This window comes from Ixodes scapularis, unplaced genomic scaffold (assembly GCF_016920785.2).
Source record: "Ixodes scapularis isolate PalLabHiFi unplaced genomic scaffold, ASM1692078v2 PGA_scaffold7__128_contigs__length_106722199, whole genome shotgun sequence".
NCBI lineage: Eukaryota > Metazoa > Arthropoda > Arachnida > Ixodida > Ixodidae > Ixodes > Ixodes scapularis.
The window spans coordinates 78,299,662-78,319,668 of NW_024609882.1; the positions used below are offsets into that span (position 1 = coordinate 78,299,662).

Sequence of the window (20,007 nt, forward strand, 5' to 3'; positions counted from 1 at the left end):
ACCCGAAACAGATCGTTGCGGGTGATGCACCCCTCCCGCAGCAGTGGAGCCATTTTCTCGATTTCCCCACAGCAAAGGTCTTCGTCTGGCAGCGTCGGCCGACAAGAGCTACAAGAGCACCTGTATAAATAGGCAGTAAATAACTGGCGACAAGACATCAAGACCAGACGAACTGTAAATAATTTCAGGGACCACCGAAAAGAAACATTATCAAGTTTCTCGCTCCTGCGCTCTGGCAATTTTGCAATCCCAGGTATTAGAACAATTGCACCAAATTAAAAGGAGATGGCACCTGTGACAACAAATTTTTTTTAGAATTAGTTGGAAAAGGCATAAACGCACACACCATTCTGCCTCCGAACAATCCGAGTCCACATATCGACGGATCGGGAACGCGGCCGCGGCCCTTTCTCTCGGAGGCGATGCCCGCGGGTCGAAGGCAAACGGGGATTCGTTGTCATAGTCAAAATCCTCTAATATTTCTAGATTGTCACTAGACTCTGACGAATCTGAAGAATCGCAGCGACGCTCCATTTCCACGCGCGGGTGATCACACGAGTACCCCGTCGCCGAAAGACAGAATCGGGTTACGCACGTGCGAATGTTTGCAGCGCTTTTGACGTCATTTCAAGATGGCCGCCCTGTCAAGTTGCAGAATGGTTTCGGTTTCGCCGCATAATTGTTTTCAAATAAGGGTACTTCGTTATGATCCTCAAAAGAATATGAATAGCTAAACGGCTAAATTCAACTTGATATAGCCCCCCTTTCTTTATTCCTATTTGCTTGCAAAATAGTTTATTTTGGTTACAGGGCAATTTCTTTTCAGATATAACCGTTTCTCTACGCTCAAGTTTTCGGGATATTGCCGCGTGCGATCGAGAATATACGCTTCTCCGTTCATCCAGAAGATTACGCTCGGGAGAAGATACCCCGAGCGTAAACGATAAGAAGGCCAGAATGACGTTTTCTAGTCAGTCTCGCCCTAGCTTTTTCGGAATATAAAGGGCCGAGCGCGGTATTGCCGATTCATTCACCGATTCTCTTTCGCGATAGCCAGTTACGTCGACGCACCGTCGCCTGCCGCTGCCAACGCTCGCTGCAGCCGCAAGAAATATAATTATTCAAAATCATCTAAATTGAGGATAAAGTTCCCTTTTATTCCTATTTGCTTACAAATTAATTTCGGTTCTGGTTACGGTTCCCCCCTCTCTCCTTTGAGATATAATTGCTGCTCCACTCTCCAATTAGTCATAAATGGCTGAATTTACCATAACACTTTCCTCTATTCCTATGTTTCAAAAATGGTTTCGGCTTCGGTTACACCGCATAGCAATAATTCTGCAGATATCCCTGCTGCTCTAGGCTAACATTCTCATGATCGCTCAAGAAATATAATTGGTGATTTATGTGAGGAAACACATATTTCGGTCAGCATAATAATCAGCACTCAAGCTTGGTACTTCCGGTAATGAAGGAGCAAACATGCTCGGGAAAGAACCGTCTATGGGTCCGTAAATTTACTGGCCAAGCACCTGCGACCCTTGCATACACCGTCAAATATTGCACAGAAAGAAAATCTCGTGGTTGATCTGCAAACTAACCGGACATAATTACCATCGCCTTCGTATATTTTTTACAGAAAAATAGCTACCACCCTTCATAGTGTGCAAACCCTTTCCGTCTAGATCAGCCACCTACATTATATCGAGGGTCGGGCAGGACTGCCAGGGTGCGATCCCTGTGGCAAGTACCCCACCGCGAGCACGTTTGTGGCCATGCTCCTGGGTGTAGACCTCTCACAGCCCCCTCCCTCCTCTGCCCCACCCAATTTTAAAGCCACAACCTGGGACCAGCGGATTGCACCGCAGCAAGACGAACATCGGCTATGCACACTGCTCTACGAGCACATAAGGCTATTACCGAGGACGACCAAGGGCACACACCTGGAGCATCAGCTGCAGCGTCAGAATGAGATAACCCGGACGAGGATATTATCGAAATAATGGTTAATTCATTCATTCTACAATTTATATGGCATGAAAGCTGAAAATGGAAATGAAAATGCACAAGTAGCCTTGTGCATTATTTTTTTACTCCCAAATGCGCTCATGTGATTTTCTTGTCCCCACACTCAACCAATGACAGCCAGTGTGCGGCTGCTATGCCTCTGCAATTTACGTTTTCCATCGATTGGCACGATCCTCTTTTATATTCGTTACCTTTGTCAATGTCATGCTGACATTCCTATGCATGTCAGACACACTTTGACACACTTGCAAAGCATAAACAGCCAGCTGCAATTAATTAAGCGGTTGTCCCAAATTTCAACTGTCTTGAGCACCATGCTGTCTAGAGCTCCAAATTTATCAGGTTTTAACACTTGTTTGATATAAGTAACCAGAGTTGCAACATTACACATTTCAGATAAATCTTTTATAAACACGATCCTGCCTAATTTTATCTTTCGATAGTTGAAGTCCATCAACAACCGAAAAAAGTACAGACAAGTTCATTTCAAAACTGGCTTCACAATCAATAAGTTTCAAATGACATTATTTTGATTATGCTACAAAGACAACTATTCTGCCAAAAAGCCTTTGAGAGGAAACAAGACAGGTCTAAACAACAGCAACAATGGGAGAATTTTCTTCAGAACAGTTCCAAATTCAGAAAATACAGCACATATCATCAATTCGCAATAAACTCACAAAACTGCAGATATGAGAATTTAAAAAATTAACGATTCAAAATTGTCATAACTGTTCGACAGAGCTTTTCATAGTAAACATCACCAGAGGAAAATGGTGCCAGAACCGAGAGTTCATTCCAAATGCTCAATGAGTCAATGCAGTTATTCTGCCAGGGTTTAACAAATTTCATTAATAGCACAACATCCATCAACTGTGCTTGAGGTCAATGCTTGTGAAACCAATTTGAGCTCTTCGCAACACCTGAAAAATATTGCCCAGGGCACAGCTTCCTTTAGAACAACACAGAGCTTTCCACCAAAAAAAGCTTTCGTCAGTACCCCCCCCCCCCCCCCCAAAAAGAAAATCTAGTCTAGTCTATTGCTAAACAGCAAGACTTCATGCATATTCGCATCGGCAAAAGAAGTAAAAGTGTCCTCAGAGATGAAAAGCATGGCGGCCTAGTCCTTTGTCCACCTTGGGTGATCGGAAGTAAGAAAACAATAAGGTTTCCGAATCACACTTAGTGGCAGAGCATCCATGTTCTGGAAATGCTGAGAAACCGAAACTCAAGATACTTGACGCTACCAAGATGGCCACGTGCACGGTGCTGTTAGACCACCAAGCAATTTTGCATATGGTCTATTGTAAAGATAATGGCAAAGAAACATGAAAAATCAGTGTGTTGCTAACCGTCAACCAGTTCGGACGTGTCATACTTCTCAGCCCACACTCGTAACGAAAACACAGAAAGTAAGCTCAAGACTCTAGCACCAATCCAGGTTATGTCAAAGGTGCAAGTCCACCAGTGACTGCATCCTAGCCGACTGACAAAACCCACTTTACAAGATTCGTTGCCTCTGGTAGCGCGAGCGGTGGGCAGCAACAGCACTCTTCAAGTCTGGCCTCTCCGCCTGTGTGCTGCCCAGGGTAGCGCTTTCCAGTCTCGGGAGCGATGCCTTTGCTGTCTTGAAGGTTGGATACCTCGTAATCCGTTTGAAGACTCCCGCCAGAAGCTTCTCGATGTAGCCTAAAAATGTTGTATAATAAACATGCATCAGTTATGTATCACAATGTCTAGAAAGTAATTCCTAGGACATTGCAACAATCTCTTGATCTGCAAAATCTGAAATTTCTACTACCAGGCTTAAAGGGGCACTGAATATGTTTCTGAGCCCGTCTGTTCTTGGTGATAACTCACTCTACGGGCTCTAGGCATCCTAAAAATCAAAATCTTACAACCATACGCCACCTATTTCCCTATCAAAAAGGTAAAGAAAGATTGTATTTCTCAAGCGTACCATAGAATCCAAACCACTGGCAAGCCTGACCGAATGCACTTGTCAGCCAATTGTGAGCGATGGCTTCCCACGCGCATTGATCCGCATGCACGCTGCTTCTGACCTTGTTGATTCCATCCCCAGTGGTTTCACCATTTGCACTGTCGTAAGCACCTAATATCTCATTGTTGGAGTTAGAAATGCTACAAACGTAATCATGTTCTACTAATGATAAGAAATTGCGGACGGGATCCAAAGGAGCGAGAGGGAATATGATTTTCACAAGTATTGCAAGCGAATGCTCCGGGAGCAGGCGGGCGGACATATCACCTCAGCAAAAGAAGGCAAGGGAAAAAAGCCCATGATGATTAGAAAGCGTGCAAAACACAAGGACAAAAAGAGGGCACCTACAAGGACAAGTGCTTTTTAATCATCATGAACCACTACCAACTAGCCCAGCTTTCAACCCCGTTGCGGGGAGAAAGTAGTTTCTATATATTTCTATTATCACGGGCTTAATAAACGGTTTTGTCATGTGAAACGTTGAATGCATAATGGTATCCACTACATTTGTGTTTCTCAAATGGGGGTCCGCGAAGCGCTGGCTCATCAGACAAGCCCGGCAATTAAAGTTGTATTTTTTTCATATTGACATGAAACGTTCCGATTTTCGGGTGAGTTTTCTCGTGTGTATGTCAATCAGAGAAGTCTACTTCACACTAGCCCTTATTTCTATTTGTTTACTAAGTAATGATCATAATTAACCTAAACCTTTCCCTTCACCTCACCACAAAGAGTCCTCCATTATATCCGCCGATCCATAAGGAGTCCGTGAAACATCGATGATTGAGAACCACTGCGCTACACTATATAACAAAAGCAAGCATCTTCAAATACCTTTTTAGCAGTTTTTTTAAACAACCTTTTCATCTTTGTGTGAGCCTGTTCAGTGAGGACATTCCCAAACACACCTGTTTTGACTAGTGACAACTTCACATTGACACTTGCCTCGCTTTGTGGCAGTAAATGATGAAACAATCTAGTATTTATGACAGCAATTTTGAAACTGCAAAGCTGATGCAACTGTGACGTTGCTAGACAATTATGTAGATATGTAAATTATGTCTGCATGTATTGGCTGCAATGCCTCTAATTTTCACATGCAGTTTGTAAATGTAACATACCAAACTTCGTGTCTTCCTTAACAGGGACCACAGTCCACTGTTTGCGTCCTCTTGAAAACTTCAAGGCACACATGTCCTGGCCATCTTCTTCGATACGGGTCTTTCTGTCTGCATTGCAGTTAAAATGCAGTGCTGCAATGTACGTCCTGAAATCAACACCAATGTACAATAAATTATAACAGTCTTGATATCCTGCATAATGCAATGCCCACCTTGCCTGCAGTCCTTCGTAGCAGTAGCCAACAGACTTGGAAGCGAAGTGAACTAAAACACCGTGAAATGCCTCCAGTGAAAATGTCTGCTCGTCTGAGGAGAGCTTGGGTATGTCCCGGAGGAGGTGACTGGACAGGACCACCGATTCCAACTTTTTGAAGGTTTCGTTTCCTATAAGAGGAAAAGTATTAATGGATAAACATTCGCAAAACTAAATTCTGCTGTCCAAGGACTCACCCTCCTCAATCCAGAGTCGATCCTGTACTTCCCCATGCAGACACGCAGGGTGCAGCGAGTTGGGGTGATGGTGGACATCACAGATGTGTCGTGTGATCGATGTCCACTTTGCGAGGATGAGGTCCCCATGGTTGTCACTGGTGCGGGCACACCAGTAAAGATGTCTGGTGATGGTGTCCTGCCACCTTGCTAGGGCCTTGTGCTGTGGCGACTTGGCCAAAGCTACAATCTTCTTTTTGATGCCTGTAAATATTATTCGCTTTTGTATTTCCATGCATCAATTTAAGGGGAAGCTGAAACTCTTCATGAAAAAAATGAGTTAGAGGTGAATTTTACAGTATTTATATCCCATGAATCTGAATATCACATTCATTTTCCCAGAAGATGTAACTAAACACAAGAAAGCGCGAAAAACCTCTTACCAATCATGACGTCATACAAGGATATTTGGGCCGGTCAGCGCATGTCGCTCGCGTGGGCAGCGCATGCAATTGCAAGCTTGCCAGGTGTATATTCCTGCACAGACACCAGTCGTGATGTCTCTTTTTGACCTCTTTGAAAACAGCAACAGTGTGCGTGCATAGGTTTCACAGGCGCTGGAGATGCGCGAGAGCAGAGGTTCCAAAAACTCCTTGCATGACATCACGTCCTGGGAAGGAGGAGCCTCGGCGGTACTCTAAAAATTAATTTCTGCGGCATCCGTGCACTAAATTGACAGATAATCTCGATATTCGTGATCCTGGAGGTCGAATGAAGGCCACTGAAGTGTTTTTTTTCTCAAATACAGAACCGCTTCAGTTTCCCTTTAAAAGCAGGCTTAATCGAAGCACTGTTCCCAGTATTTTTAATACTAGGAGCAGCACTTGGGTCGGGCCTGCGGACCAAAACCTTTTTGATGCACTTGATGTTTAAGTATGAAAGTCTATGTCAAAGAGCTTATGCCCAAAGATGTACTAGGTCTGTTCAAAAAGTAAGCGACCCGAATTCGTTCCGCAGAAACAAATGAAGTGTGGACAGCATCCTCTGGTGGGAGGGTGGTTGGAACATTAAGGGGGCCCTGCAATCCTATTTAAGAGTCTACCTTTTTTGCAGTTTCCGTATCTCTTGTTATTCGGGCAAGCCAGTGGGCACGGAGAGAGTAACTAAATATCAGTGCACCTAATTTTAACCGGACAATGCAGAAGCCTCCTGCACCTACGGGGGTGCGCCATGGTACCAAACACACACGGCATGTGACGACATCGTGATGTCGGTCCTGGCCAGCTCCTGTCTTACTCCTGGTCAAAGCAGCTAAAAGCTTTTTTTTTAGTCCAAATACAAAATATAAGTGGCGCAAACCATTTAAATGATTCTTGGAAGTAGTTTTTGTTGAGTATTTTAGGTGAAAAAAGAAACAAATGCAGTTTATAAAGTACAAAAACAACAAATGACCCGTCGACATACCCACCACTTCACGGCCACTTCACGAGTGCGCGCACTCGGCCTTCCACGTCACTACGTCACACACAAACTAAGGGAGCGGAAGAACGACATTCATGCTTTCACATTCACAACTCAAAAGAAGTGCTCAAGTGTCCTAGGACTTTTTTTTTCCTTTTTTACACATTTCCCTGGGCTAATGAAGCGTGCAACTGTTGGGCCCCCAGCCGGATGATCTATATCTGGCGGAGGCACATTTGCAGCAAAAGGTTGTCTGGGGCTTATCTCGGGGAAGAACACTTATCATTGTTCACACTGTCGTGGGCCGGTCGCACTCTTGCCCTCAAGGCCAAGCAGAAATGAGGCTTGAAAACTGGCAACAGAGAGCAGTGCAGGCACAGAGAGGGAGGAGCAGTGGTCTCATAGTCCAAGATGGTAGAAAAGGGGGCACAAGAGCCAAAGCAGTGGCATCCACATAAAAAAAATGGCTCTGGCCAGAGAGCTTGTTTTGGAAGTATATGTCGGTAAAGAAGGGGACTTGTAGCAATTTTCTCATGGGATTCACATATTTTGTTTTGATATTGGCTTACCTTTGCTGACATGCCAGAGGTCGAAACGGTGCTGGACAAGGGGGTGCTCCCGCTTCATGTAGGCACTGACTTGCACATGCCTGTCAGTCACGATTACTTCCACCGTGAGACCCAGCTCCTCAAGGTGAAGCAAAGCTCTGGTCAGCCCCTCCAGCTCCATGTGGCAGCTCGATTTCACTTCGGTCGACTGAACAACACCCGATAAAGAAATGCAATGAACAGATGTAGCCCACAGTAATAATGCATTGCATGAATTAGCTCCCTATCTAGATGAAATTATAGGAGCAAAAAACTATAAAGTTAAATAATACTGACAGCATAAACAGAGGGACGTACAGAACAGCACATCTTTGGACGTTCAACACAAATTGCTTTATTAGGTGCCGGCATCTAGCCAAAGAGACCAAGGAGAAGGAGGAGAGTGAAAAGCAGGAACAAGGAAGGGTCAAGGCGGTAGGGGAGGATAACGGTGACAGACAAAAAAATTACAAGCAAAGGGAAAAAAAACACAGAAAAAAAGTGAGGCAGCCTGGTAACTACATCAGCGGATGTCTTTTGTCAAGCCCAGCAACTGCAGGCAGAGATATGCTACCTCTATTGTGGGGAATGAAAGTAGAGGTACCGAGACATTTCAAGATGCATTCCCCCCCTCATGGTGCATGCACGCCATTAGTATGTAAGTTTGGAGCTTCTGAGACCGCCACAGGATAGCTCTACCTTTTGAGACGTTGCCATTAAGACCAATTTATAAAGTTGAAGAGAAGGTTGGCAAGCTTGGATAAGTTCCAGAGAAGGAAAGTGTATGAATACACACCATACTAATCCTCGTATGACAGCATGGTTTTTCTTTCGAAACAACTATTTCAATACTTTGAATGAACAAGCATAGCCCATTGCATAACACCAACATTCAGAAAGGATTCTCATGCCTAGTCCATCCGTCTCTTTTTTACATTTTCTGTCCATCTTATATTTTCCTTCAATCTCTGGACTCTTTCATAGACAATCTTCATATAGGTAGTAACTCTAGGCCTGAGACATACCTACACAGCCTTGTCATATTAGACAAGAGCATAATATGAATGGTGCAAAGCCTTTGTGGTACCCACCTTTACAAGCTCCAGGTGAATGATTCGGTTCAGGGTCGTCTCCAGCAATGAATACGTCCCATAAAGGGCAGAATAGCCGGGTGAGTCCGACCGCCCATCACCGGCCAGCCGCAGTGAGCGCCCTCCTAGGCTTTGAACAAGATCTTGTTGTTTAGCTGTCCATACCTGTTGCGAAAAAAAAATGGAACCTTGTTCAAACAAAATCAAAAAATATCTAGGTTTATAGAAACTTATGAGGAAATTAAACAAGAGGGCAGGCAACACAAAAGAGCTGCACTACCTTCCTATTGGCAGTGAAAAAATTGTAAGGGTGCAGGCGAGCTGGTGGAAGTTAACCATAGTTTTGTTTAACCCGAGACTGGGGTATTTCGGAAAAGGGGACGAGAAGAAAAGAGGCCACAAGGAGGCGACGTCTTAAACACAGCTGTGTTTGAGACGTCGCCTTCCTTGTGGCCTCTTTTCTTCTCGTCCCCTTTTCCGAAATACCCCAGTCTCGGGTTAAACAAAACTATGGTTTCCTATTGGCGGCGTGTGCGAACTTTGCTATCATCATTATCATTTGTGACGTCATAGATAGGACAGACTGGGACAGACCACGGAGATTTTGGATCTCTCGGCTCGTCAGCTCGCTTCATGCGACGTTTGGGTAGCGTGCCGCGAAGCCTCTTTCACTATTGTAATATTTGGAGTGGGGCATTTAACGAAAGCTTGAAATTGTGGCACACGTAGCCGTGCTAACAAACATTTTTGGCACAGAGCTGTCTAAGCGCATGGGATAGTGGTGTGCTGTTCTTTACCCCAGTAGAAAAAGCTGGACAATGAAAATACGCTTTACCCCACTACAACATCTACCACGGCGAATAAGGTGTATATTTTTATTATGATTCAGACAAAATAAAACTGAGAAAGGAATATTTTCATCAAATTGAAAATAAGAAAGCGAAATTCGAGAACTTCTCGCATGTGGAGCTAACACTTCAGTGAAAGCGACACTTTGTGTGTCCTGTTGGTTGCAATGTGTTCAGTGAGTACTGGTCTCTTATTAGTCCCGAGCCGATTCCTTTTTTTAATTTTGTAAACCAGTAAATAAACATTTCCTCAAAAGAACTTGTAGGAAGAAGCGGTGGCTGGCTTCTGGAATCGTTTCAACTAAATCCCTGCTTATTCACCTAGTCGATGCGAAACATGCGAGACACCCTCGCGATTGAAGTTTTAAAGGAACACAGACACCCCCCCCCCCCCATTTTTTTTTTAAATTTTTTTCCAGGCGCTTTATTATGGTGTCGGAGGACTGCCCAATTAATAGTTTGCAACAGAGTAGCATATATTTTTAATAAAGCCAAAAGATGCAACTGCTCGAAACCGAAACCCGCGCACGGAGGTCGGAGAAGTGAAGAGGAGCGAGTGAAAGGCGGAAGTCACGTGGCTACACCCGACTGGGGCTTTTTCTTGTTTTCCCCTCTGCGTAGCAGACGACATGCATGGCGGCGTAGCGGGAACCGTTTGCCGTGCGATTCTTTTGCAGTTATGTTTGTTCCTCTCGCTGTTCTGTACTTCAAGATGAGTTGTTTTGTACACTGAGGAGTTGGAGATGAGTAGTGAGTGCCCGTGGTAAATTTCCATGATTGGCTCCAAAAAGAATACACCCAAGATGTTGCGTGAAGAGCTGGCTCACATGTCCTGCGTCCGAAAAAAAGTGGCATTCTGCGACAGAGTTTACGAAAGATCAACGGGATCGGGAGTCGGGACCAATGGCTGGCTGCAATTCCTGTAGAACATTTACGGGCACCTCGGAAAGCGGACGCTACCTGATTTATATGCTCCTTGTATTTTGTGGAAAGTAATTACATTGAGTTCGCAGGTGTCAAAAAGGAAATCCCATACCATTTAGTTGAGCGACGTTTCGTCCACAACATTTGTTTGTTATTTTTTTCTTTGTTTCTTCAGTCACAATTGTAAAAAAAAAAGTAAACATCGCAAAATGTTAAAAAAAAAGAAAGGTACGCTTTCACTGGGGATAGAACCCGGTCCTGCCGCGTGTGAAGTGAACGACTTTCCACTGAGCTACTAGGGGAACTCTTTCATCAGTAATAATGCAGCCGATAAACTGTAAGTTGGAAAGTTTGCTGCCGAAATTTCCTCCAGCAAAAGCACTCCCGGGTCGAAGTCGGGAAGCACCACGCATTGGCGACATTTGCACCTAGTAAAGAAATCGTACGCGTGCATATTCAACTCGAAGTACACACTTCGTGCTCGACATTTGTGCGAGCGGTGTCTTCAGCCACGAGAAGGGAGCGACGGCTTGGCGACGTCTTTGTGCAAATCGGCTTGGTGGTCGGGCGTGTCGTACGGGATGAATAACAATTCTTTTGATCAGTCCCACATTTCTCTCTTAAAAAGGCAAACAGAATTTGCCGGTACCTCGAGCGACAGTTCTGAAGTAGAGGTCCCACGCCCGTCGTCCGCTGCCATCGCCGTCCAGACCGCGAGTCCCACAATACGCGAAACGATGCACGCACAGAATGCTTCCGGTTCTCTGTGAAACTTTTTTTTTTTCAATCAATGTATTTGCAGCTTTTTAGAAGCCACCAAAATTGTGTTTCATATTCTTTTCTATTTTTAATATTGAGTGTGTGCCTTCAGTGACCAACGACTTTGATTAAATTTGGTGGTCGCATCAAAAGCTTAGAAAACGGCCCATGACCACAGAAAAGACAGTGAGCGAGACTCGAACCGGCCAGTTCTTGATCGGCAGCTTTTGGGCGGATAGAAACTGAATTTCGAGCCGCAAATTGTGTTCTGGGTAGTTGGGCTCTCATATGTCATGTACAACTAAAAACCTCGGAGAGCATAAATACCGTCAGTGTCCCCTTAAATTTAGTAAGTCAATGACACTTAAGCGTGCCAAAAAAGGAGGAGTACACCTGCTATAAATTATTACTGTTTGTATGTTTAATTTTTGCGGACCCAAATGCGCACAATGCGTGATTCGCTTCTCAGCGAGCGATTTGAAATTTGTAGACAATTCCTAGTAAAAAGCGGATAGAACAAATTAATCAATCGCCTCATTTTGCTGGGCCATGACCGACAATTAGAGAATTTATAAAATATATGTTGTTCTTTCGAGCAGAAGTCACGATGTGACAAACTTCTTTGTTATGTATTCGATTCGGGAGGAGCTAAGCGTCAATTGCTGACGAGCATTCGCTCGGTAGCAACTGTCGAGTCACACTTGGACAGAAGCGTCGGTATCGGCAAGCTCAATTTAGCTAGAACAAGTGTGCGGCGCTTAGCATCACAATTGTCCGTAAGTTTACAGCTAAGAAGACAGCACGTCATTTACTCTGGTGAATGCAAAACCTTTTTCTACAGCAGCCTCCACAGATTAAAAAAATAAAAACCAGAGAGGCTGTAAATAGCCCTGACGCATGCCATGCAAGCTGTAATGTGAGGCTCCAGGCTTGTTTTTGAATGTTTTAGAGTTTTTCTAATATAAAAAGCAACTTCGAGGCTCAGTTATTCACTAGACAGATCACTCACAAAAACGTCATACATGTTTCTTTGGTAAATAAACTGTTTTAATCGGCATAGATGCGAACTAGCGTAGCCACTCCGTGCTTTGGCATAGCGCGTCGTCTACTCGCATCCTACCAGCTCAGTCACAGGAGGATGTCCGCGAGGTGGTGCCACCAAAACATCTCGTCGCCAATACAGTTACTGCTTACATTGCTCAACATGTGAAGGTTAGCACAACCTAGGCAACTTACATCCATCACTGCTGGGAGAAGGTAGCACCTCTGGTACTCGTAGAACTGCGAGGAGTGGATATGGGCGACACCCATGATGTCAAAGAGGCGGAGCATCTTCGTGGGGCAGCCTCCACTGAACAGGATTCCAGAGCACATGAGGATGTTGCCCTCTGGCTTCCCATGACACCTGGGCTGGCTCTCCCAGATGCTGGAGTGGCCAGCACTGCAAGTGATCGTGGCCCGCACCATGGACCCAATGCAACGAAAAGAAACTTCGGTGGCCATGGAGAAGCAGTCAGGACATCGCTTTAAAAGCTTCTTCAGGCACGACTCAAAGACAATGTATTTGTTGGCGCCTGTCTGCTCCGTCCCCGGCGATGTGTCTGTTTCCGAAGTCCTTTGAGATGAGAAAAGAAACAAAGTTAAAATGCTATTAAAAAGAACAATTGATGTCACCTGCAAGTCCCTATCAGATGAAGTGATTCTACTCAACTCTTCATCCTCCGAGGAGTCTGGATGGAACTCAACGTCATCTTTGGGGTGTTGGAGGAGACCCAGAGGATCCCTGTAAAAAAACAAAAGGTTTGAATGATTATCACTAGAGTAAAAAGGGCCCATATCCAGAAGTTTGTCGCTCCTGTGGTTCAAGGTCAAGGCACCTGGAGTCTGACAGAAGCTTTTCGGAGTGTAGGCACCATGGAAACCAAGCTCTTAGTGGGGCATTGAAGTGTGGTGGAAACTACGTGCTCCTTGGGCCAGCCACACGCTCGTCACCCCACGGGTACTATGAAAGGCTCGGTTGTAACACATTGACGCTATTGACACCACCACAACGCTGACAACGCCACCAACGGCAAAGCTAATAACCACGCCAGCCTTGCTACGTCACGAATATGGAAAATCTTTTCTTTCTGTTTTTGTTTGCGCCGGATATCCCATGATGCATCGCGCTCTACGTTTGCTTCTCTTCCGAGCGCTTGCTTGAGTGCATCGTTTGGAACGAAAAATATAGCGAGTCGTTCAGAACAATAACATGCGATTATCATTTATGGTTATTACTCGTCATGCCCGACTCATTTCCGAACGAAATTTGATTATTTCATTAAACTTGAGGTTTAAACTTGAAGTTTAATTATCCATACCAATTCGCTCGTTCTGTCCTTTCATTATTTCAATTTTCATTTCCTTTAAAATTTACGGGTGGTTAGAATTAATGCAAAGTACTTCGGTAGGATGGCAAACATGAAAATGTCTTATAAAATGGAGGCATTACGGCAAAAGAAAGCATTGGGGCTTCCTTTTCTTTTTCTATATGCCAACCAGTGTAAAGGGAAAAACTGGAGTAAACGAAGGCCCTTCGCAGAAGATTAGGTCTTCCTCTCATCATTTCAAGAGGAGCCATTTTGTCAATGTCGTGCATATCAAGATTTATGTCAGAAAGTTATTGATATGCAATTTCAGTGCGAAGGAACACTTACTCATCCGGTTCCAAGTTAGCATCGTCAGTTTCAGCTTCCACCAGCACAGTAGTGGACGTGCTTGGGCTGCCTTGCTGGGGGACCTCTGTTTGCACCTCTTTGCTTGACTTGGGAAGTGCTGTCTGGGTTCCTGCAACGGCACACAATCACCAAGTTTAATTAGTGTCGTGATGTAGGCGAGTTGGTTCATGATAACGGAAATAAACAGCGCGCAAAAAATACACAGGACGAAAGCTTGTGTCGTTCACACCTTCCTTTCGTCCTGTGTATTTTTTGCGCGCTGTTTATTTCCGTTACCATGAACATCAGCGCTTGTGTCGTTCACACCTTCCTTTCGTCCTGTGTATTTTTTGCGCGCTGTTTATTTCCGTCACCAAGTTTAATTAAAGCCATTGTATATTGCAGCTTTAGCTGCAAGATTAAAGACACTAGGCCAAAAGTGCTACTCATAACGCCTGAAGCACAATGGCAATCTCTATATTGGTCCTGGCAGGTTGCCACGGAAACCGCACTGCCCGCAGCACCTAGCGACTGTTTGGTTGCTCCATTCGTTTGAGCACTCTGATTGAAGTTTGGAATATGGACAAGTGATGCTAATGTAGACACGGATTATCTTATGCAGAGAAAAAGCTCTAGGATAAAGTCCACTGCAAACTTTGCACGTTGGAAAGTCCTCGTGCTGGAGTACCGTCGGGGAACAGGGTAGCAGATGGTGTCCGAGTCGCGCCCCAGTGCGTTCAGCTATCCTCGGTGTAGAGGGTTGCCATAAAAACTGAGGCAGCTCAGACCGTCTCCGTTGTAACATACTGACCAATCGCGGCAAAGATGGCATGCGGAAAAAAGTGGCATTACTCTGGCAGCTGGCTGCCATATAGAGTGGCTCTTGGTTTAATAAGAGGCAAGAAAGTCCCTAAGCCTATGGTTTTAAGAAAGCAACGTTTCTAAATTCTTTGAAGTTTGCGTTTCTTGAGAGTTGTGATTGAGACCTTTGTGGTTTTAGATTTCATAGGTATGTATAAACCTAACAAACTTGTTCCAAGCTTTTGCTGAGAAGTTTATGCCACCCATAGATAATCTACAGGTCACATTTCACAAACTTTAAAGAGTAAACAACTTGTTAGTGCATACGCATATGGTGGAATCATTTAAAATACTATGAAAACCGAACATATCCTCACCTATGCTCCTGCCTGTCACCTTAGTTTGATTAGACCGCGACCGCGTCTTCATACATTCTGTCTGTACGAAGACAGAGACTTTTTCTGTCCCCTCTTCCTCTGCCGGTAGATCGTCAGGAACATCCATATCCGCATCTGGAACATTCATATCCGCATCTGGATCCAAGGGTGACTGGCTGCCAGAATCCATCGGCGTGTCTACTGCGGCCGCTTCCGCAATGGCTTCGTCGACAACCTGTGTTTGTAATCACATAACTAATGACTTCTTATGGCATACCCACATCCATAACGTCATTAACAATGCAAATTGCACGCTCGGCTACTTGCATTATAATTTTGCCCAAGTCCCCTCCTCTCTCAAGCTACTTTTATATCGGACACTCATCCTCCCAAAGCTAGAATATGCGTCAAGTATATGGGACCCGGCTCAACACCCTCTCATTGATGCAACTGAATCTGTACAAAAGCGATCAGTGCGCTTTATTTTATCTATTTGCATCTTGCTAACGTTTCATGAATGAAATCTTATCTTGGATTTCCTTACCTATGAATTTGAAGAAAGATTTCGCGTCTCTCTCTTTATTTATTAAATTTTCTTTGGTAACCCATCTTTGAAACAATAACTTTTTTTCGCAGCCTTCATACCTCTCATCCCGCATGGATCATCAGTTCAAAGTTGTCCTTCCTCACTGCAGCATAAATGTTTTTTTTATTCCTTCATCCCCAAAACCAGCTCAAAGTGGAACCGGCTTCCCCCTCCCATCTAGGCTCTTGACTAAGTAAATTGAATCAAACATTTTCAGAAATCGTCCCGTAGAGGTTTGGGCATGAGCAGCGTGTGAGCGTGGCAAGAGCGAGCAGAAGCGCAATGCACTCGAATGCATTGCCATGCATTCGAGTGATGCATGAGGGCATCACTCGAATGCCCTCATGGAACGAGCGCTCACGCAATGAAACACGTTCCCCTACTAAGGTGCGTTCATGTGAGCATCGGATAGGAAGGCACCCTAATTTCTACCGATAACCGTCGAGCGACAATCGGAAAGCTGTGCACAATGTGCGCTAAACCTCGACTTGGGGTACTTGGCCGACACTAGCGCGTCAGAACTACTGAGACCTAAGCCGAAGCTGCCCAGCCCGCCACATGTGCTCCAGAAAACCCGTATCACGATGTGTACAAGGTACCGAACGCTTTTAGAAACTAGCTTTTGACTCACATCTTTTCGTCTCCTCTTCGCCAACGCGCCACGATGAGGAGTGGGCCGCGCAACGATGTGACTGAAAATGGTTGGGACCGCATCAACCCTGAGCCTTGGGTACTTTTGTCCCAGACCAAACTCCGTCGCAAGCCTCGAGCTGAGCTCGTAGCTCTCCGGCGAGAAGTGAATGCTACACAAGCGGGACCTCTTCACGGGAACCCAGTGCTCCCTACGCACAGCGGCAATCCATTTCGCTCGTCGCTGGACGTCTCGCGGAAATGCGTGGAATGAGTCGTTCTGGTTCGCAGGAGCAGCCCGATGGTTGTGGCACCCCACCGCACAACAGAAGTCCCCTCCCATTTACGAAGAGACTAGCAGGATTAGCACATCACTGGAGACAAGGCACGTCGCAGCAATCAAAAACACAGGCAAAACCGACAAACGAGGAGCCATAAACGAACCACGTTGCGTTTTGTGACGTTCGAGCATCCGCGGTTGCCAATGTTGCCAACGAGAACGCCGTTTTCTTGAGGGGCGCGATTTGAGAAGTTCGGGCTCGCTTTAAAATTCAATTCTGCATTAATAAATTCGGGCGTCGTGCGGAAGATGCTTTTAAAGGTAACGGCTATGGTGTCTAATCGTTTTCTTGAAGACAAAATTTGACCGGACATTCCCTTTAAGAGACGAAAAGCGCAAGCTCGCTGGACAAGAAAGCAGGCAAAAAAGAAATCTTGGATGAAATATCTCTCTTCTATAAGTAGTTTTGTTACGGCTAAAGAGGTTTGGGATCGTGTACGCAAAATCAAAGGTGACTACCGGGCTTTTACCATTCCAGTATTTAATCTGCCTTTGGGGTCAGTCAAAGACGTTGCTAATGTTCTTGCGAAGCATTTTCATAGTGTATCTAGCTCTGATAATTATAGTGCTGAATTTAAACAGTTTAAATCTCGTGCAGAGAGTTGCTCTATTTTTATGGGGGGGTCTAACTCGCAGCCATATAATGGGCCCTTTACAATGTGCGAGCTAGAACAAGCTCTCGATGTAAAAAAGATGTCTGCTCCAGGGCCAGACACATTGCACTATGCTATGCCTCGAAAGTTGTCACGTGACGCGCTCAGAACACTCCTTTTTTTCAACTCTCTGTGGGAGAAGGCATGCTTTCCCCAGGCATGGAAGCGGGCTCACATCATACCACTCCTGAAACATGGCAAAGACGCTACACTCCCTTCCAATTACCGACCCATTGCACTCACTAGCTGCCTGGGGAAAACGTATGAGAGACTGATTAACAGACGGTTAATGTACCTTTTAGAAAAAGAGAATCTTTTTGCAAATAACCAGTGTGGCTTTCGTCGCGGACGATCTGCAGTGGATCACTTAGTCCGCCTGGAAACAATGATCCGTGAAGCTTTCGTGCATAAACAACACTGTGTCTCGGTTTTCTTTGGCCTAGAAAAAGCATACGATACCACATGGAGGTATGGAATACTTAAAGACCTTTACAACTATGGTATTTGGGGCCGGATGCTGAAGTGTATAGGAGACTTTTTAACGAATAGGACATTCCAGGTTCGATTGGGCTCTACTTTGTCTCATCCATTTGTTCAAGAAAACGGAGTTCCTCAAGGGGGCATCCTCAGTGTTACCTTGTTTGCAGTCAAGATAAATTCCGTTGCCACAATTCTCCCGTCTTCCATCTCATATTCACTTTACGTAGACGATCTTCAAATCTCGTGTTCCTCCTGTAACAGTTTCACCTGTGAACGCCAGCTTCAGTTGGCTCTAAAAAAACTTGGTACTTGGGCAGATGAAAATGGATTTAGGTTTTGTCCAGAAAAAACGGTTTGTGTGCCATTCTCCTTGCGCCGTGGGCTGCCTTTGAATCCAGACCTCGAACTGAAAGCCATGGGGTTGCCTGTTAAAAATGAGCACAGGTTTCTGGGGGTGATCTTCGACAGGAAGCTTACTTTCATTTCCCACTTGAAGTGTCTGAAGGAAAAATGCCTTAAAAAGTATGAACCTCTTAAAAGTATTGGCTAAGAAGACTTGGGGAGCAGATAGAAGATGTCTGCTGCGCCTATACAATTCCCTTGTGCGATCCCGTCTTGATTATGGTGCTATAGTGTATGGATCAGCGCGACAATAGGCTCTGAAAATGTTAGATCCAGTGCACCATCTTGGATTACGACTCGCCACGGGCGCTTTCCGTACATCCCCCATTCTGAGTTTATATGCCGAGTCCGACGAGTTGTCGTTGGATAAAAGAAACCAATATCTAAGTATGACATATGCCTACAAAATATTAGCTAACCGTCGCCATCCAACATATGATTCCATAAAACGTTCAAGGTTTTTTCGCCTTTTCGAAAACAAGCCCAGCATTGTACGCCCATTAAGCCTCCGCCTTCCTGACTATCATACCTCTCTTCAGATTTCTCCCGATGGGATGTCCCTACTCATAAGTTGACTGTATTGCTCCCTGGGAGAGACTGCCGGTTTGTTGCGATTGGTCACTTACGAAATGTAATAAGCACTGTGTTACTTCAGTGGTTATCCTGCAAGATTTTCAAGAGTTGCAGACAAAGCATGCTGATTATTGTCCCCCGCAGGGGACACTTGTGAAATCAGGTGTTTGGAGAGTGGCGTCTCCACGGACCCCGAGCCATGCGGGTTCGCCCGCCCACGTCTGGCTGTGCGTGGCTTTCCCGTGTCCGGGGAAAAGGGCATCCTGGTGGTTGAGCCGAGCCCGGGGTAGGTTTGGACCCTTCGGGGCCCCCTGGGCGAGGCAATACACCACTTCGGCCCCCGCTTCCCGTAGACGGGTGTCCTGGCTTGGCCCGACCAGGATGATTCAGTCAGTCGCCACTTCTACTATCCCCTCCCTTCTTTCACTCTTATCTTCTCCTTCTTTTCACTCTTCTCATTTCTCTTCTTTCCCTTTTCAACTCCTTTGGCGGCAAGGGCTAACCTTGGGTGGCGACAGAACTCTCTCTTTACCCACACTTGGTTATAGCATCCTAGTAGCAGTGGTAGAGTAACATACTCAGACAAGCCAGACCTGTTATGAGATGTTACCTATCCCCTCGTTGGACTCCGTGGTGGGTGGTGCGCTACAGATGCCGAAGTTTTTTGCCCTTCATATGGCGCCCCTCCTCTCTAAACCCGGTTCAAGGCAGGCTTCCAAGAGGCCTCGCCCTGAGCCCCATGTCACTGAAAAAGCCCCTGAATTGGGAACATTTGCAAAGTTTTTCGTCATTCACTCGAGCCTTGAAGACAAACCAGTGTCGAAATTGTCCCCCTTTGTAGTAGCCAAGGTGCTAGAAAACCTCATTGGGTTCTCTTACAAAGCGAAAAAACTCCACTCCGGCGACCTTCTCGTTGAAGTAAATACAAAAGTTCAAAGTGAGGCACTCTCCAAGATGACCAGCATAGTGGACGTCGAAATGTCCGCGAGTCCTCACCGGACGCTCAACACGATCCGTGGAGTCCTCTCTGAAGAAGACTTCCTCGATGCTAGCGAGGAAGAAATTCTGGAAGGACTAAGAGATGCTGGTGTTGTCGCTGTCAAACGTATTATGTTCCGGAAGGATGGCAAGGAAACTCCATCAAAGCATGTAATCTTGACCTTTGCGAGACACACCCTCCCTGAAACTGTGAAGGCGGGTTATCTCCAGTGTCGCATTC

General features: G+C 45.4%; 1 protein-coding gene across 1 annotated transcript; it reads right to left on the reverse strand.

The window, feature by feature from the left end:
- Window positions 1–8: 8 nt before the first annotated feature.
- On the reverse strand, window positions 9–16,864 carry LOC115327578 (the record flags this gene model as incomplete). The annotated part of the gene is made up of 12 exons (XM_042286286.1): window positions 16,342–16,864; window positions 15,125–15,359; window positions 13,947–14,076; window positions 12,962–13,033; window positions 12,487–12,865; window positions 8,720–8,884; window positions 7,611–7,797; window positions 5,602–5,844; window positions 5,364–5,535; window positions 5,152–5,297; window positions 3,534–3,717; window positions 9–120 (listed from the first exon to the last, which is right to left on the reverse strand). Coding segments are annotated over exons 1-12 (2,367 nt in total), but the record flags the coding sequence as incomplete, so codon positions are not given.
- Between the last annotated feature and the right edge of the window lie 3,143 nt (window positions 16,865–20,007).